Here is a 16,110-nt window from a genome sequence, read left to right on the forward strand (position 1 = left end):
GTTGTTTAAATTGTAAATAAAAACAGAATACAATGATTTGCAAATCCTTTTCAAATTATATTCAATTGAATAGACTGCAAAGGCAAGATACTTAACGTTCTAACTGGAAAACTTTATTTTTTGCAAATATTAGATCATTTAGAATTTGATGCCTGCAACATGTTTCAAAAAGCTGGTGAAGCTAGTGATCAGAGCCTCACCTCTGATCACTAATCAGAAGCAGGTGCGTTAAATCCCCACCCCTATCAACTAGAGGTAACCAAGTAAGGGAGCACTGAAACTAGAGTAATTAGGTCGATATTTCTATTACGTCTAGTACTTTGAAAGCCACAAAGATTTCAATGCATAATAGATATCAGTTTTTGATTGTGTACACTTAGTGTGAAGTTATTGTGTAATATTGACTGTGTTTTGATCAAACAATGGTATGTAATACAAGATAATAAAGAACTAGTTTAAATATTGAGTTGATATCGTTACACTGTCGATAGCACTCCACATAAATACACTGAAAATATGCTGTTAATGCATGCAATTGGTATCGGTATCCCTAGTTCATTTATACATTTTATTTGTCATATCTGTTTCACATTGTTTTCTGCATGTATACCGGTAACTAGAATTATTCTCTATCAAATGTGCTTTTTGGTAATATTTGTGGGTGTCTAGAACAGACAATGGAATTTGCATGGTTTGTTGTAGGATTGTTTTCATACGATTCTGCATTTGTCTGACCTTTTGCAACGGAATACTAACAAAAATCAGGCATAAATGTTTCAGCCATTCTTAGCCACAAAATTTGCTTGATCACAAGAGTTTTGAGATATTATTCCGGTTTCTGTATTTTACTATTCGTGTAGGGTATACACATTTTATATTATGAAGCAGTGCAGTTTAACAACCATAATATTACACACTGAATACCTCCCTGACAGCATTATTATCTTTGCAAAAACAGATTTGTTTTGGATCCTATTTCACAATTGAGTGCTTTGTATACGTTGCCGAATTATGTAACCCGAGAAGCAGCAAGCCCAAATGAATGAAGTGTGAGTTCAATGTAGATTAATGTGAAACATTAGAGATGAATGTCTTTGCTGAGGGAGCTGAGGGGAATGCACTGTGATGGGTTAATTGAATGTGTAGGAAAGGAATTGAGTGCTTGGGCTAAGTTTAATCTTACTGCACCTGATCTTGGCCCCAGAGCGTTTACATATACTCATTAATCATTGTTACACACGTAAACGTGCGCACACTCAAAAATAAAACTATTTGGGAAACGGATTCAAGCACAGCAAGGACATTGACAAAAAATATGTATGTATAAATTGTCCAGTGTGTACCCCGCCTTCCGCAAGATTGTAGCTGAGATAGGCGCCAGCGCCCCCCGCAACCCCGAAAGGGATTAAGCGGTAGAAAATGGATGGATGGATGGAAATATATATGTATGTATATATATATATATATATATATATACATGCACATATCCATACAGTATATATAAATATACACATATATATAGATACATACACATATACATATATCTATACATATACATATATATGTATACATATATGTATGTATATATATATATATATATGTATATATATATATATATATCTATGTATGTATATATATATATATATATATATATATATATATATATATATATATATATATATATATATATATATATATATATATACACTTGCATATACATATTTATATTTAGGGTTTAAATTATTTTCCTATTTTTTGTTTTTGAATCAGAATAATCACACTGTCATATTTGGATTCATCATGATTAATCACAAGGTATTGCTCGTTTGCATAATTTGGATTAGTTAAAAAAAAAGTGTGTATATATATTCAGTGGGGCAAAAAAGTATTTAGTCAGCCACCGATTGTGCAAGTTCTCCCACTTAAAATGATGACAGAGGTTTGTAATTTACATCATAGGTACACTTCAACTGTGAGAGACAGAATGTGGAGAAATCCAGGAATTCACATTATAGGAATTTTAAATATTTTATTTGTGAATTATGGTGGTATTGATACATGGATGATACAGCAGAGGATTGGGAGAATTTCATGTGGTCAGATGAAACTAAAATAGAACTTTTTGGTATAAACTCAACTCGTCGTGTTTGGAGGAAGAAGAATACTGAGTTGCATCCCAAGAACACCACACCTACTGTGAAGCATGGGGGTGGAAACATCATGCTTTGGGGCTGTTTTCTGCTAAGGGGACAGGACAATTGATGGCCATGTATCGTAAGATTTTGAGCCAAAACCTCCTTCCATCAGTGAGAGCTTTGAATGGTTGACTAAATACTTATTTTCCACCATAATTTACAAATAAATTTTTTGAAATTCCTACAATGTGAATTCCTGGATTTTTTTTTTCACATTCTGTCTCTCACAGTTGAAGTGTACCTATGATGAAAATTACAGACCTCTGTCATCATTTTAAGTGGGAGAACTCGGTGGCTGACTAAAGACTTTTGCCCCACATATATATATATATATATATATATATATATATATATATATATATATAGTTTTTTTTTATTTTTTTTTTTATTTTTTTTATTTTTTTATTTTTTTTATTTTTTAACTTGGGACTTTTCGTGGGGCGGATTTTGGACGAATTGTTTGGGGGGCACTGATTTAAACATTTAGTTTGCTAAAATTCAATGTAAAAATATTCACTGTAAAAGTATTTGTTGCTCCAAAATTCAAAATAAATCATGAAAAATTTCAAATTAAATGAAAATGTTTCTTTGTGTGTGTGTGTGGGGGGTGGGGGGGATTGTTTGGATATAAACAAAAAAATATCTTGACATTTAGGGCAAACAATTGTAAATGGCAAATGGGTTGTACTTGTATAGTGCATTTCTACCTTTTTTTTTAAAAGGAACTCATAGGGCTTTGACACCATTTCCACATTCACCCATTCACACATTAATGGCGGGAGCTGCCATGAAAGGCGCTAACCAGGGCCCATTAGGAGCAAGGGTGAGGGATGTATACAAATAAGATGTAATATATAGGAATCTCTAATGCTAGAGGTCAATAAAAATTTCATAATTAAAAAAAAGATCATTTACTTCACAAAATTCCATCTGTCCATCTTCTTCCGCTTATCCGAGGTCGGGTCACGGGGGCAGCAGCCTAAGCAGGGAAGCCCAGACTTCCCTCTCCCCAGTCACTTCGTCTAGCTTTTCGTGGGGGATCCTGAGGCATTCCCAGGCCAGCCGGGAGACATAGTCTTCCCAACGTGTCCTGGGTCTTCCCCGTGGCCTCCTACCGGTTGGACGTGCTCTAAACACCTCCCTAGGGAGGCGTTCGGGTGGCATCTTGACCAGATGCCCGAACCACTTCATCTGGCTCCTCTCGATGTGGAGGAGCAGCGGATTTACTTTGAGCTCCTCTCGGATGGCAGAGCTTCTCACCCTATCTCTAAGGGAGAGCCCCGCCACCCGGCGGAGGAAACTCATTTCGGCCGCTTGTACTCGTGATATTGTCCTTTCGGTCATAACCCAAAGCTCATGACCATAGGTGAGGATGGGAACGTAGATCGACCGGTAAATTGAGAGCTTTGCCCTCCGGCTCAGTTCCTTCTTCACCACAAAGGATCGATACAACGTCCGCATTACTGAAGACGCCGCACCGATCCGCCTATTGATCTCACGATCCACTCTTCCCCCACTCGTGAACAAGACTCCTAGGTACATGAACTCCTCCACTTGGGGCAGGGTCTCCTCCCCAACCCGGAGATGGCACTCCACCCTTTTCCGGGCGAGAACCATGGACTCGGACTTGGAAGTGCTGATTTTCATTCCGGTTGCTTCACACTCGACTGCGAACCGATCCAGTGAGAGCTGAAGATCCCGGCCAGATGAAGCCATCAGGACCACATCATCTGCAAAAAGCAGAGACCTAATCCTGTAGCCACCAAACCGGAACCCCTTAACGCCTTGACTGTGCCTAGAAATTCTGTCCATAAAAGTTATGAACAGAATCGGTGACAAAGAACTGCCTTGGCGGAGTCCAACCCTCACTGGAAACGTGTCCGACTTACTGCCAGCAATGCAGACCAAGCTCTGACACTGATCATACAGGGAGCGGACCGCCACATAAGACAGTCCGATACCCCATACTCTCTGAGCACTCCCCACAGGACTTCCCGAGGGACACGGTCGAATGCCTTCACCAAGTCCACAAAGCACATGTAGACTGGTTGGGCAAACTCCCATGCACCCTCAAGAAACCTGCCGAGAGTATAGAGCTGGTCCACAGTTTCACGACCAGGGAAAAAACCACACTGTTTCTCCTGAATCCGAGGTTCGACTATCCGGCATAGCCGCATAGCCTCCTCTCCAGTACACCTGGATAAACCTTACCGGGAAGGCTGAGGAATGTGATCCCACGATACTTGGAACACACCCTCCGGTCCCTCTTCTTACTTCACAAAATTTAAACGCATCCATCCATCCATTTCCTATCTCAGCTACAATCAGGCAGAAGGCGGTGTACACGCTGGACAAGTAGCCACCTCATGGCAGGCAAAAAATTCAGTTACATAAATTAAGTGTCCAAAAAATCTTACGTAATAAAGACAAAAATTTAGTTCCATACGGCGGGCCTTAAAATAACGCAAATTGACCCCGGGCCGCACCTTGAACACCCCTGCTGTACAACATTCCCAATGGAATACGCACACAATAGTTGGGCTGTCACTGATGTCAGCTGTTGAGGAAGCCGGCATTAAAAAAAAAAACACCGCAGTGCCAGTCGTGACTTCCCACGTCTCTCCACAGATTGTGCCTCATGTAGATGCTTCTCCCCGGGGAGCGGTGCCATTATCCATTACCAGGCGTAGGTGGTGACAGTCAGGGAGCGTGGGGGGTTAACGATAGTGTTTATGCCAGGAAATGTCTTCTGAGGATTAATCGCACAATGTACTATCATTTATTTAACTGAGATAGCAAATTTTAGGTTTCACAATTTTGTAGAGTGTCTCAAAAAAAAAAGATATAGTGTCATTTGATTGATTGATTAATTGATACTTTTATTAGTAGATTGCACAGTTCAGTACATATTCAGTACAATTGACCACTAAATGGTAACACCCGAATAAGTTTTTCAACTTGTTTAAGTCGGGGTCCACGTTAATCAATTCATGGTCATTGCAATTTAAGGATACGGTATACCAGTACTAATAAAGTACTGCACTACTTATGAATGTTAAAAGGTGCTACAATGTCATTTTTTTTTCATGGACTTGACGGCACGCCATGGTGACACTGCTGGTAATAAGAGCAGAGGCGCCTATAAGTCAGCGCGCACACAGGGCACCAGAAGAAGAAACAGTGTGGAGACAGAAGAGAGAAGATGGACGTATTTTGCGATAAGTCTGGGGCCCAATGTTGGGCAGCTAGCGACCCTAAAGTGCCGCAAAGTAATATCTTTGAAAATTGTAGGGAGGAAAGAATATGAGCCTATACAGAGCATCTATGAGCAGGCAGTTAGGAAAAAAGCTAAGAAATGTTTTTCCAATTCACAACACACCCACTATTGCCTGAATATGGAACCCTGCCATCAGGGAGAAGACTCCGGGTCCCACTATGCAAATCTAACCACCTTAAATTATCATTTGTCCCAGCCTCCATTAAGCTGACCAACAATGTGCAATAGAATGTTAATACATAGGTTAGCACTTTTTTAGCACATAGCACTTTAGCACATAGCACTTTAGCACACAGTACTTTATCCATGAGCTCTAGTGCAATGCACACTGGTACTTTATCTTTATCTCCATACTGTAGATTTTATGCCTACATCAAAGTGCCACCTATGTCTATCAAGCTCCATGTTCTGATGTTTAAATGTTAGTTGTCTGATTGTGGTTGTGTCAGTGCTTGTGTTTATGTTCTGTTGTTTTTGCATATGTTAAAGGTCTAATGAAACCCACTACTACCCACCACGCAGTCTGATAGTTTATATATCAATGATGAAATATTAACATTGTAACACATGCCAATACGGCCTTTTTAGTTTACTAAATTGCAATTCTAAATTACCCGGGAGTTTCGTCTTCGAAACTTCGTGTAATGATGACGTGTACTCAAGACGTCACAGGTTTTTAGGAAGTATGAGCGCTGCGCACACACACAGCTAAATGTCGTCTGTTTTAACGGCACAGTTATACAGTTTTTTGGAGATCTGTGTTGCTGAATCTTTTGCAATTTGTTCAATTAATATTGGAGAAGTCACAGTAGAAAGATGGAGTTGGGAAGCTTTAGCCATTAGCCACACAAACACACTGTGATTACTTGTTTAAAATTCCAGGAGGTGAAACTTTACTATGGATCAGAGCGCGGTCAAGCCAACATGGATCCCGACCATATGTCAACCAGCAGGTTTCGGTGAGAAGATTGTGGCTAAAAAGTCAGTTCTTACCGGAGAAAAGCTGAGCTTGTGCCGTCCATAGCTGCTGTCGACTCCCATGAGACACTGGCGTGTCAAGACACCCATGGAGACACCCTTCCGACTATCAGGTACTGTTAAACTCACTAAAAGACTAGCAACACAATAGAAAGATAAGAGATTTCCCAGAATTATCCTAGTAAATGTGTTTAAAAAAATCGGAATCCGTCCCAATGCAATCGCGTTTTTTTTTTTCTACTCCGTCGCTTTCAATATCCTCAAACACGAATCTTTCATCCTCGCTCAAATTAATGGGGAAATTGTCGTTTTCTTGGTCCGAATATCACTTTTTGTTGCAGGCTCCCATTAAAAACAATGTGAATATGTGAGGAGCCATCAAACATGTGACGTCATCGTCTGCGACTTCCGGTAGCGGCAGGGCTTTTCTCTTAGAACCGAAAGTTGCAAAATTTATTGTGGATGTTCTCTACTAAATCCTTTCAGCAAAAATATGGCAATATCACGAAATGATCAAGTATGACACATAGAAGGGTCCTGCTATCACTGTTTAAATAAGAAAATCAGGAGGCCTTTAAGAAAGCATTGATGCACTGTGCCCAAGACACATTTCCCCGCAGGGACAATAAAGTTGAACCTTGAACCTTGAACCTTTCTCAGCTGTGGTCCGTATGGTACTGAGTTGTAATGCACTTCACCATCACTTGTGGCAGTAATGACAATGTCAAGCAACAGGAAGAACTCAAGAGCTAAAGTCAAAGAGAAGTTTCTTAAGCACAAAATTCTAACTAATGTGGTGAAACTGTATTTTCATTTACATTTAAATTTTATTGGCAGTTTAGTTAAGAAATATTCATTATTAATTTAGTGTATTCATTTTAGTACAACATAAGTGTATGTCTATTTATTTTTCATTCCCTTTTTCCTAATCCGCCTGACCTGAGCCTAGAGTTTGTGTAAAATAAATAGATACAATTATTGAGTACAATTAAGATCAAGCATTGTAATTCAGTGTTAATATGTGAGTGGGCTCATCGCCCCTCTCTAGTGGAAAACTGGGCCCCAAGGTCAAAAAGGTTAACCCCTGCTTTAAAACGTCCCTCCACAGTGTTTTAGCTACTTCTAAAACACTAATCCTCACTTCCGTGGTGACAAATAAAATATGTTTCTTAACATGCATCACTACACACCGTAGGAGGATACAATAGCTCACTGCTAACAGGCTAGTGCTCCTCAATGTAAACAAATGCCATGGTTGAACTTACCGTACTCCTGACATCAACTGTAGCGACACTAAGTACAAGAGCGAATCTCGTCGATACTACAATGAATACATCGATATTTTTTATCATCACAAAATCTTTTTTCCTTTTTTTTTAAATTCATATTTTGTTTATAAAGTCTGGAAAGACATCCCTGGACACATTATAACTTTCTTTAGGACCATTGTATGATCCTGTAACTACTTGGTATTGGATTAATACCTACATGTGTAGTATCATCATCCAAAACTAATGGGAAGCATTTAACAGATAAATAAGTAAATAAAGAATAAAAAAGTGCTTATTACATTTCAACAGAAGTGTAGAGAGAAACTGAAACAGAAAGTAACCAGACATTAACAGGAAAGGAACAAGTGCTTAAGAATAATATTCCACCCATCCATCAATTTTCCAGTGATTTTCCCTCATAATTTAGACAAAATAAAATGCTACACAATATGTTATTGCCAAATTAAGAGATTTTGTACCTTGTTTGCTTACTTACTACGAAAAGAGAATTTGTCTAGATTGTTCACTCTGTTATATAATGTCAACACATACACTATATTGCCAAAAGTATTTGGCCATCTGCCTTGACTCACATATGAACTTGAATTGCGATCCCATTCCTAACCCATAGGGTTCAATATGATGTTGATCCACCTTTTGCAGCTTCTGGGAAGGCTGTCCACAAAGTTGCAGAGTGTTTTTATAGAAATTTTCCACCATTCTTCGAAAAGCGCATTAGTGAGGTCACACACTGATGTTGGTCGAGAAGGCCTGGCTCTCAGGTCTCTGTTTTAATTCATCCCAAAGGTGTTCTATCGGGTTCAGGTCAGGACTCTGTGCAGGCCAGTCAAGTTCATCCACACCAGACTTTGTCTTAATGGACCTTGCTTTATGCACTGGTGCACAGTCATGTTAGAATACGAAGGGGCCCGCTCCAAACTGTTCCCACAAGGTTGGGAGCATGCAATTGTCCAAAATGTTTTAGTATCCTGGAGCATTCAAAGTTCCTTTCATTGGAACTGAGGGGCCAAACCCATCCCCTGAAAACAACCTCACACCATAAATCCTCCTCCACTTCTACTTATGTCAGTTTATATGGCCTACCACTTGGTGGCTGAGTTGCTGTTGTTCCCAAACTCTTCCATTTTCTTACAATAAAGCTGACAGTTGACTTTGGAATATTTAGGAGCGAGGAAATGTCACGACTAGATTTGTTGCACAGGTGGAATCCTATGAGAGTTCCACGCTGGGAATCACTGAGCTCCTTAGAGCGACCCATTCTTTCACAAATGTTTGTAGAAACAGTCTCCATGCCTAAGTGCTTGATTGTACACACCTGTGGCCGGGCCAAATGACTAGGACACCTGATTCCGATCATCCATCCATCCATTTCCTACCGCTTGTCCCTTTTTGGAGTGGCAGGGGGTGCTGGAGCCTATCTCAGCTGCATACGGGCGGAAGGCGGGGTACAGCCTAGACAAGCCGCCACCTCATCGCAGGGCCAACACAGATAGACAACATTCACACTCACATTCACACATTAGGGCCAATTTAGTGTTGCCAATCAACCTATCCCCAGGTGCATGTTTTTGTCACGGAAAGAACATGCATACTCCAAAAAGAAAGATCCCGAGCCCGGGATTGGACTCAGGACTACTCAGGACCTTCGTATTGTGAGGCACATGCACTAACCCCTCTTCCACTGTGCTGCCCAATATAGTGTATCTTTGATTGCAAAATGAAACTTATGTTAATTTATCATAGGATATTCTGTTAAAATTAAGTCAATAATGTTTTTTTGTGGTAATCTTTATTATGAAAAGTATTTATATTATATTTTGGTGCCAGTTCCAATACCAAAATATTGGTATCGGGCAACAATACCTTACAGTTATATACCAGTATACAATCGTTTGGGAAATAGTTGTGTTGTTCACTACAGATATTGACCTACCAGAGTAAATTAGCCCTTTTTTTATTTCTTGATTGCCTTTTTCTGTACGCAGAGAGTGTGGGATAGAGAGGATAAAGAGAAAAGGACAAAAATGGATCTTCCGTGCCTTCCCCTCGGGGTTGGTGTTTCACTCACTATTGGAAATCTCATTACAGGGGATTATGTAGATAAATGAACCAACTACTACTGCTTATTTTACTACTACAACGATGGATGGATGGATGGATGGGGGGATGGATGGATGAGATGTGATTGGCTGGTACGAGGCCACTGTGTGTGTGTGTGTGTGTGCGTGTGCGTGTGTGTTTGTGTGTTTCTGCTCTATCACAGTCAGTGACGTAATAGGGAGGCCAAAGGATTGCCTGGTCATAAATCACCTCGAGCACAAGCTTTGTCCTGGTCAAGCAAGGAGAAAAAGCTAATTATGCTTGATTAAGAAGAACACTTTGCCAAGATGGAGAGTGGAGAGAGAGAAAGAGCGAGAGAGAGAGAGCAGGGAGGTAATAAAAGGGAAGGACAGAGTTAGACCGAGCCAACAAAACAGAAAATGAGGGCCTGGGTTGAACAAGGTTAAAAAAGTATGGAAGAAGCAAATATAGGGAAAATGAAATTAGAAAGCTCTTCCCCTCTATTTTACGTCTTCGCATGAGGGATAAGAAATGCAAGGCGGTAATAAAAGTAATCTTTCACTCTGCCAGAGTGTCTGCTCTATGACACCCATGCATAATGCTAACCTCTGTCTCCTTGCAGGAGCAAATCAATGCCAGCCTATTAGGTGATTGAATCCAGGAGTCAGACCAACCCCTGATTACCACAGGATGCCAAACTGCTGCGGAACCTCACCGCCGCGGAGGCGGGCTCCTTCCGTTTTTATTCATGTTAATGGCTGTGTTCTCACTGCAGGTCAACTACGATTTTTTTTTTCCTTATGCGACCTGTATCGGATTCTTTCATATCCATGTGAACAGTGAAATTCTGAATGTTTCATATCCAACCCAGGTCCGTGGAAACAAATGGGATATATACGCAACCTGTCCTCATCCGACCAGAAAATCATCAGAAAGCGATAAGGGTCACAGTTATTCGCTAAAATAGACAGATCAGAAAACAGATGAATGTAATGTTTTGGGAACTCAAGTGAAAATTCCACAGACACGATTGCTTCTTCAAGCAGACATCAAAGTAAATTTCCCGTAAAACTGCCAGAGCCAAAATACAAAACCCAAAACTAGTGAAGTTGGTACGTTGTGTAAATGGTAAATAAAAATAAAATAAAATGATTTGCAAATCCTTTTCAACCTATATTCAATTGAATAAACTGCAAAGACAAGATATTTAACGTTCGAACTGGTAAACTTTATCATTTTGTGCAAATATTAGCTCATTTGGAATTTGATGCCTGCGACATGTTTCAAAAAAAGCTGACACAAGGGGCAAAAAAGACTGAGAAAGTTGGGAAATGCTCGTCAAACACTTATTTGGAACGTCCCACACGTGAACAGGCTAATTGGGAACAGGTGGGTGCCAGGATTGGGTCTAAAATCTGCTTCCAAAATGCTCACTCATTCACAAACAAGGATATGGGGAGGGTCACCGCTTTGTGACCAAAGTGTCCAACATTTTAAGAACAACATTTGTCAACGAGCTTTTGCAAGGAATTTAGAAATTTTGCCATCTACGATCTGATATATCATCAAAAGGTTCAGATAATCCGGAGAAATCAGTGCACGTAAGCGGCGAGGCCGAAAACCAACATTGAATGCCCGTGACCTTCGATCCCTCAGGCGGTACTGCATTAAAAAGCGAAATCAGTGTGTAAAGGGTATCACCACATGGGCTCAGGAACATTTCAGAAAACTACTGTTTTGTTCTTGTACTGTAAAGTTAATGATTATTTGCACCAAAAAAAAAAAATCTCAGTTTGAACATTAAACATCTTGTCTTTGCAGTCTATTCAATTGAATATAAGTTTAAAAAATTATTTGCAAATCATATTCTGTTTTTATGTATGATTTACACAACATGCCAACTTCACTGGTTTTGGGTTTTGTACTTGTCCTCTTCCTTCTTATCCTATATGCGCAATCATTTCGTTCAGAACATGTTGAATTTAATGGCAAACAAATCTATGAAATTGCCACAAATGTGCCAGCACTGAGATTGAGATTGTAATGTCCTATTGGACGGGGTTGGACTTAAAGCCAACTTGTCAAAGGTTTTCAGACGAAATTTCACCTCGTTGATACGAATGGATGACGCACGCTGATTCTGGGGGTCCAACATTTAAGAAGCATTTACAGGCATGATAAGCTCGAGCACAACGAAGCCGGCGGCGTTTCTGGGTGTTGTTGATAAACAGCTTTCACTTCGCATAGTAGAGTTGTAACTTACACTTACAGATGTAGCGACCAACTGTAGTTACTGACAGTGGTTTTCTGGAGTGTTCCTAAGCCCATGTGGTGATATCCTTTACACACTAATGTCGCTTTTTTATGTAGTACCACCTAAGGGATCGAATGTCACGGTCATTGCCGCCTACGTGCAGTGATTTCTCCAGATTCTCTGAACTTTACCTACCGAAGATGGTGAAATCCACAAATTCCTTGCAAAAGTTTGTTGAAAAAAAGTTGTTCTTAAACTGTTTGACAATTTTCTCACGCATTTGTTCACAAAGCGGTGACCCTCGCCCTATCCTTGTTTGTGAATGAGTGAGCATTTCATGGAAGCTGCTTTTACACCCAATCATGGCACCCACCTGTTCCCAATTATCCTGTTAACCTGTGGGACGTTCCAAATAAGTGTTTGATGAGCATTCCTCAACTCAACAGTCTTTTTTGCCACTTGTGCCAGCTTTTTTGAAACATGTTGCAGGCATCAAATTCCAAATGAGCTAATATTTACACAACAAAGTTTACCAGTTCCAACGTTAAGCATCTTGTATTTGCAGTCAATTCAATTGAATATAGGTTGAAAAGGATTTGCAAATCATTGTATTCTGTTTTTATTTACCATTTACACAACGTGCCAACTTCACTGGTTTTGAGTTTTGTAAATCAGGGGTCAATGGGTGCTTTTGAGGTTCACATTAGCATTAGTGTCTTACGCATATGTGATTAGCTCACCATAGTGCGGAATAATGGCCCACGCCATGGCCGACGCGTAGATCTCGCCAATCATCCAAAACATACACAGCCAGCTGAGGTGTTCGCCTCTTTTCTCCCTGGATAACACCTCTGCAAAGAAGGAGAAAACAATGGGCACAGCCCCCCCTATCCTGCAAGAAGCATAAAAATATGGAAATTAGACATACAGCAGTAGCTGCATAACACGTCTAGGTTTTTTTCTGTTGGTTCGTCTTAATTAAAGAACCGAGCTTTAACACAATTTATGATTGGCTTTTTTGATTGGCAACATGGACCTGGATGACAGCAGGACATGACACGTACACAATCATGTTAGCTTGTTGCAGTGTAAAGGTTGCAACGGCAGTTTGGACGGCTTTTTAATTAATCTAAACTATAATTACTGCCTTAAAGGAACTGTTACACAGCAATACCATGAGGACACAATAATTACTAGTGCATGCTGTACGGTAGGGCTGTGAATCTTTGGGCACCACATGATTATTTTTTAGGATAGGTTTTTATTTTCATTGCACAACGAAACTTTGTTTTCAGCACAAACCCGTTCAAGATTAGACAAACAAACAGTGTACAGGGTTACAGAACAGGAACGCTGATGGGTCGCCAAAAGGCGCCCTGTAAAAGATAAGGGAAAAAACGTAGAATGCTGGCGAAAGATAAGTAAAAAAATACAATCTAGACTGGGCTCCTAAGGGGGCCCAGTCTGGAGTGGGAAAAAAACCTCCATAGCAAAGCACATATACATATTACAACATACATCTCGAGATAGAAGAAGAATAGAATAGAATGAACTTTATTGTCATTATATTTGCATATAACGAGATTAAAGACTCCAACTTAAGGTGCGGTAGTCGGAACAAATATGGGGTAAAATAAATGACATAAGAGGTAAAAAGGAAAAACTAACAATTGAAATAAACAGACTACTATCCAATAAAAAATAATAAGCAATCCTGTACAATATACAAAACACTATAGAAGTACAAAATACAAAATACTGTACAATATACAGAACAAAACAAGAGTACCGAAGTAATAAATAACAATCAGTGTCGGACGTATTGCACTCGAAGAATAATATTGCACAGTAGGGTATTAGGGCATGATATTGTATAGGGGTGAATTATTATTATTATAAGTTAGAGTTCAACATGGTGACAGCTTTGGGAAAGAAGCTGTCTCTGAGCCTGTTTGTTCTGGCTCTGATGCACCTGTAGCGCCTGCCTGATGGTAGCAAGTCGAACAGGTGGAAGCCAGTGTGTGTGCTGTCCTCGGTTATGTTTTTTGCTCTGTTGAGGCAACGGGAGTTGTGTAAATCCTTCAGGGAGGGCAGGGGACAGCCGATGATTTTTTGTGCAGACTTCATGACCCTCTGAATCGCCTGTTTGTCTGCTTCAGTGCAGCTGGCGTACCACACTGTTATGCAGTATGTCAGCAGGCTCTCGACAGCCGAGCGATAGAAGGTCACAAGATATCTCGCAACAGAGGGAAGGGATCATGGAGGGTAGGTCGCAGCTCTCATGCGCTGACCATCCTTTCATCACCCCTATGGGATTTGCGTCGAGGAGAGCGTTGGATTGGTGGGGGTGGGGTATGTATGTGTGTGGCGTATATTTTTGTGGATGCATGTTTGTGTGATTCGATTCTTGAGGGTAATGATTCGATTCGGAATCGATTCCCGATCGAAACCTATTCTCGATTCAAAATCAATACTTTTATAATTATATTTGGTGCCAGTTCTATGATTAACTACATTCTTCCATAAAATAGACAAACAAGCTCTAGTAAATTTCTATGTTACTTAAAAGAAAACTAGTTTTTTTAATACAATTCTATCAAAACATTTAATAAAGTCATACACAAATAAGGCAACAAGAGAAGTATCCAACTACTACATTAAATTTACATACTTAAATAATGTATATAAAACGTTGAGGGAGCTTTTTGGATGTTTTCAGAGCGATTTAAAAGCAGAATAGAACAAATCCTTTTCCCTTCATTGTTAGCTGACTTCTGCTAATGTTTATTTAGCAGTTAGAATGCATAACAATACATAAGGATTGTGAATGATGGGCAAATTTTCCCCCCAAATGGGCAATTCCCCTTTAAGACTTCTGACTTCTGACGTCTGCCTCATAATACGAAGGTCCTGAGTAGTCAGTGTTCAATCCCGGGCTTGGGATCTTTCTGTGTGGAGTTTGCATGTTCTACCCGTGAATGCGTGGGTTCCCTCCGGGTACTCCGGCTTCCTCCCACTTCGAAAAACAGGCAACTGGGGATAGCTTGATTGGCAACACTAAAATGGCCCTAGTGTGTGAATGTGAGTGTGAATGTTGTCTATCTGTGTTGGCCCTGCGATGAGGAGGCGACTTGTCCAGGGTGTACCCGCCTTCCGCCCGATTGTAGCTGCGATAGGCACCAGCGCCTCCCGCGATCCCAAAGGGGAATAAGCACCTGCTCACTGCATATATTCTGTATGACATACATCAGCTTCCAAAGAGCTTTTTTTAACCTGTTACCTGTTTTTTAAAAGAAACAATATAATATATTACGAGAATCAGTGCGAATCGACAATCAGTTTAAATTGAGAATCAACTCTGAATTGAATCATCCACCCAAGAATTGGAATCAAATTGTGAGTTGTTGTAAGATTCCCATTCCTTGCTGGGATGCATTCTCAGTGTTCTACTCTGGGGTCACAGGGTGTTTATTGTCTCACAAAATGCACCTTCGCCGAAGTAACCCAGCCAGATTGATGCATTTTTTCATGAACCTGTGTGAAGCAAACAAGTTGGACACACAACTGGCTATTTTTTTTTTTTACCTATCATTCCAACTGATGGCCTGGACCCCCATTGACCTCGAGTCTTCGCAGACTTACCCGAACCCGGCGGCGATGCGGCAAACAAGGAAGAAGCCGTATCCCTGGACAAACGACGAGAGAAAGGCGAAGAAGCCATTGGTGGACATGCAGATGAGGAGACACTGTCTGCGGCCAACTTTGTCAGACATTCCTCCCCAAAAGAATGCGCCAAACATCATCCCCAAGTAAACGATACTCCCTGGAAAGAGAAGGTCAGAGATACGAATTATTCTGGTTGTGTCATCACAATTTAGGACCACAGCTTGGCAGACAAACAAAGATATGACACCTTTGAAGACATCGGGCCAAATACTCCGGTGTACCAAAAAGATAGTGTTGCAAAGGGAAAATAGACAGGTCACTTAATGCGTAAACAGCGTAAGGCAAAATAAAAACTTGTGAATGTTTTGAAATAAAAAGCTGTCTCTC

At 40.3% G+C, this 16,110-nt stretch overlaps 1 protein-coding gene across 1 annotated transcript in view; it reads right to left on the bottom strand.

The window, feature by feature from the left end:
• The window catches only part of sv2ca (synaptic vesicle glycoprotein 2Ca), a 117,820-nt gene that overhangs the window by 36,025 nt on the left and 65,685 nt on the right, over positions 1-16,110 (bottom strand). The window contains exons 3-4 of the mRNA XM_061906337.1: positions 15,700-15,880; positions 12,798-12,949 (exon numbers count right to left, since the gene is read on the bottom strand). Coding sequence (XP_061762321.1) covers positions 12,798-12,949; positions 15,700-15,880 — 333 coding nt within the window. The remainder of the gene's footprint in view (positions 1-12,797; positions 12,950-15,699; positions 15,881-16,110) is intronic.

This window comes from Nerophis ophidion, linkage group LG07 (genome assembly GCF_033978795.1).
Source record: "Nerophis ophidion isolate RoL-2023_Sa linkage group LG07, RoL_Noph_v1.0, whole genome shotgun sequence".
Lineage (NCBI taxonomy): Eukaryota > Metazoa > Chordata > Actinopteri > Syngnathiformes > Syngnathidae > Nerophis > Nerophis ophidion.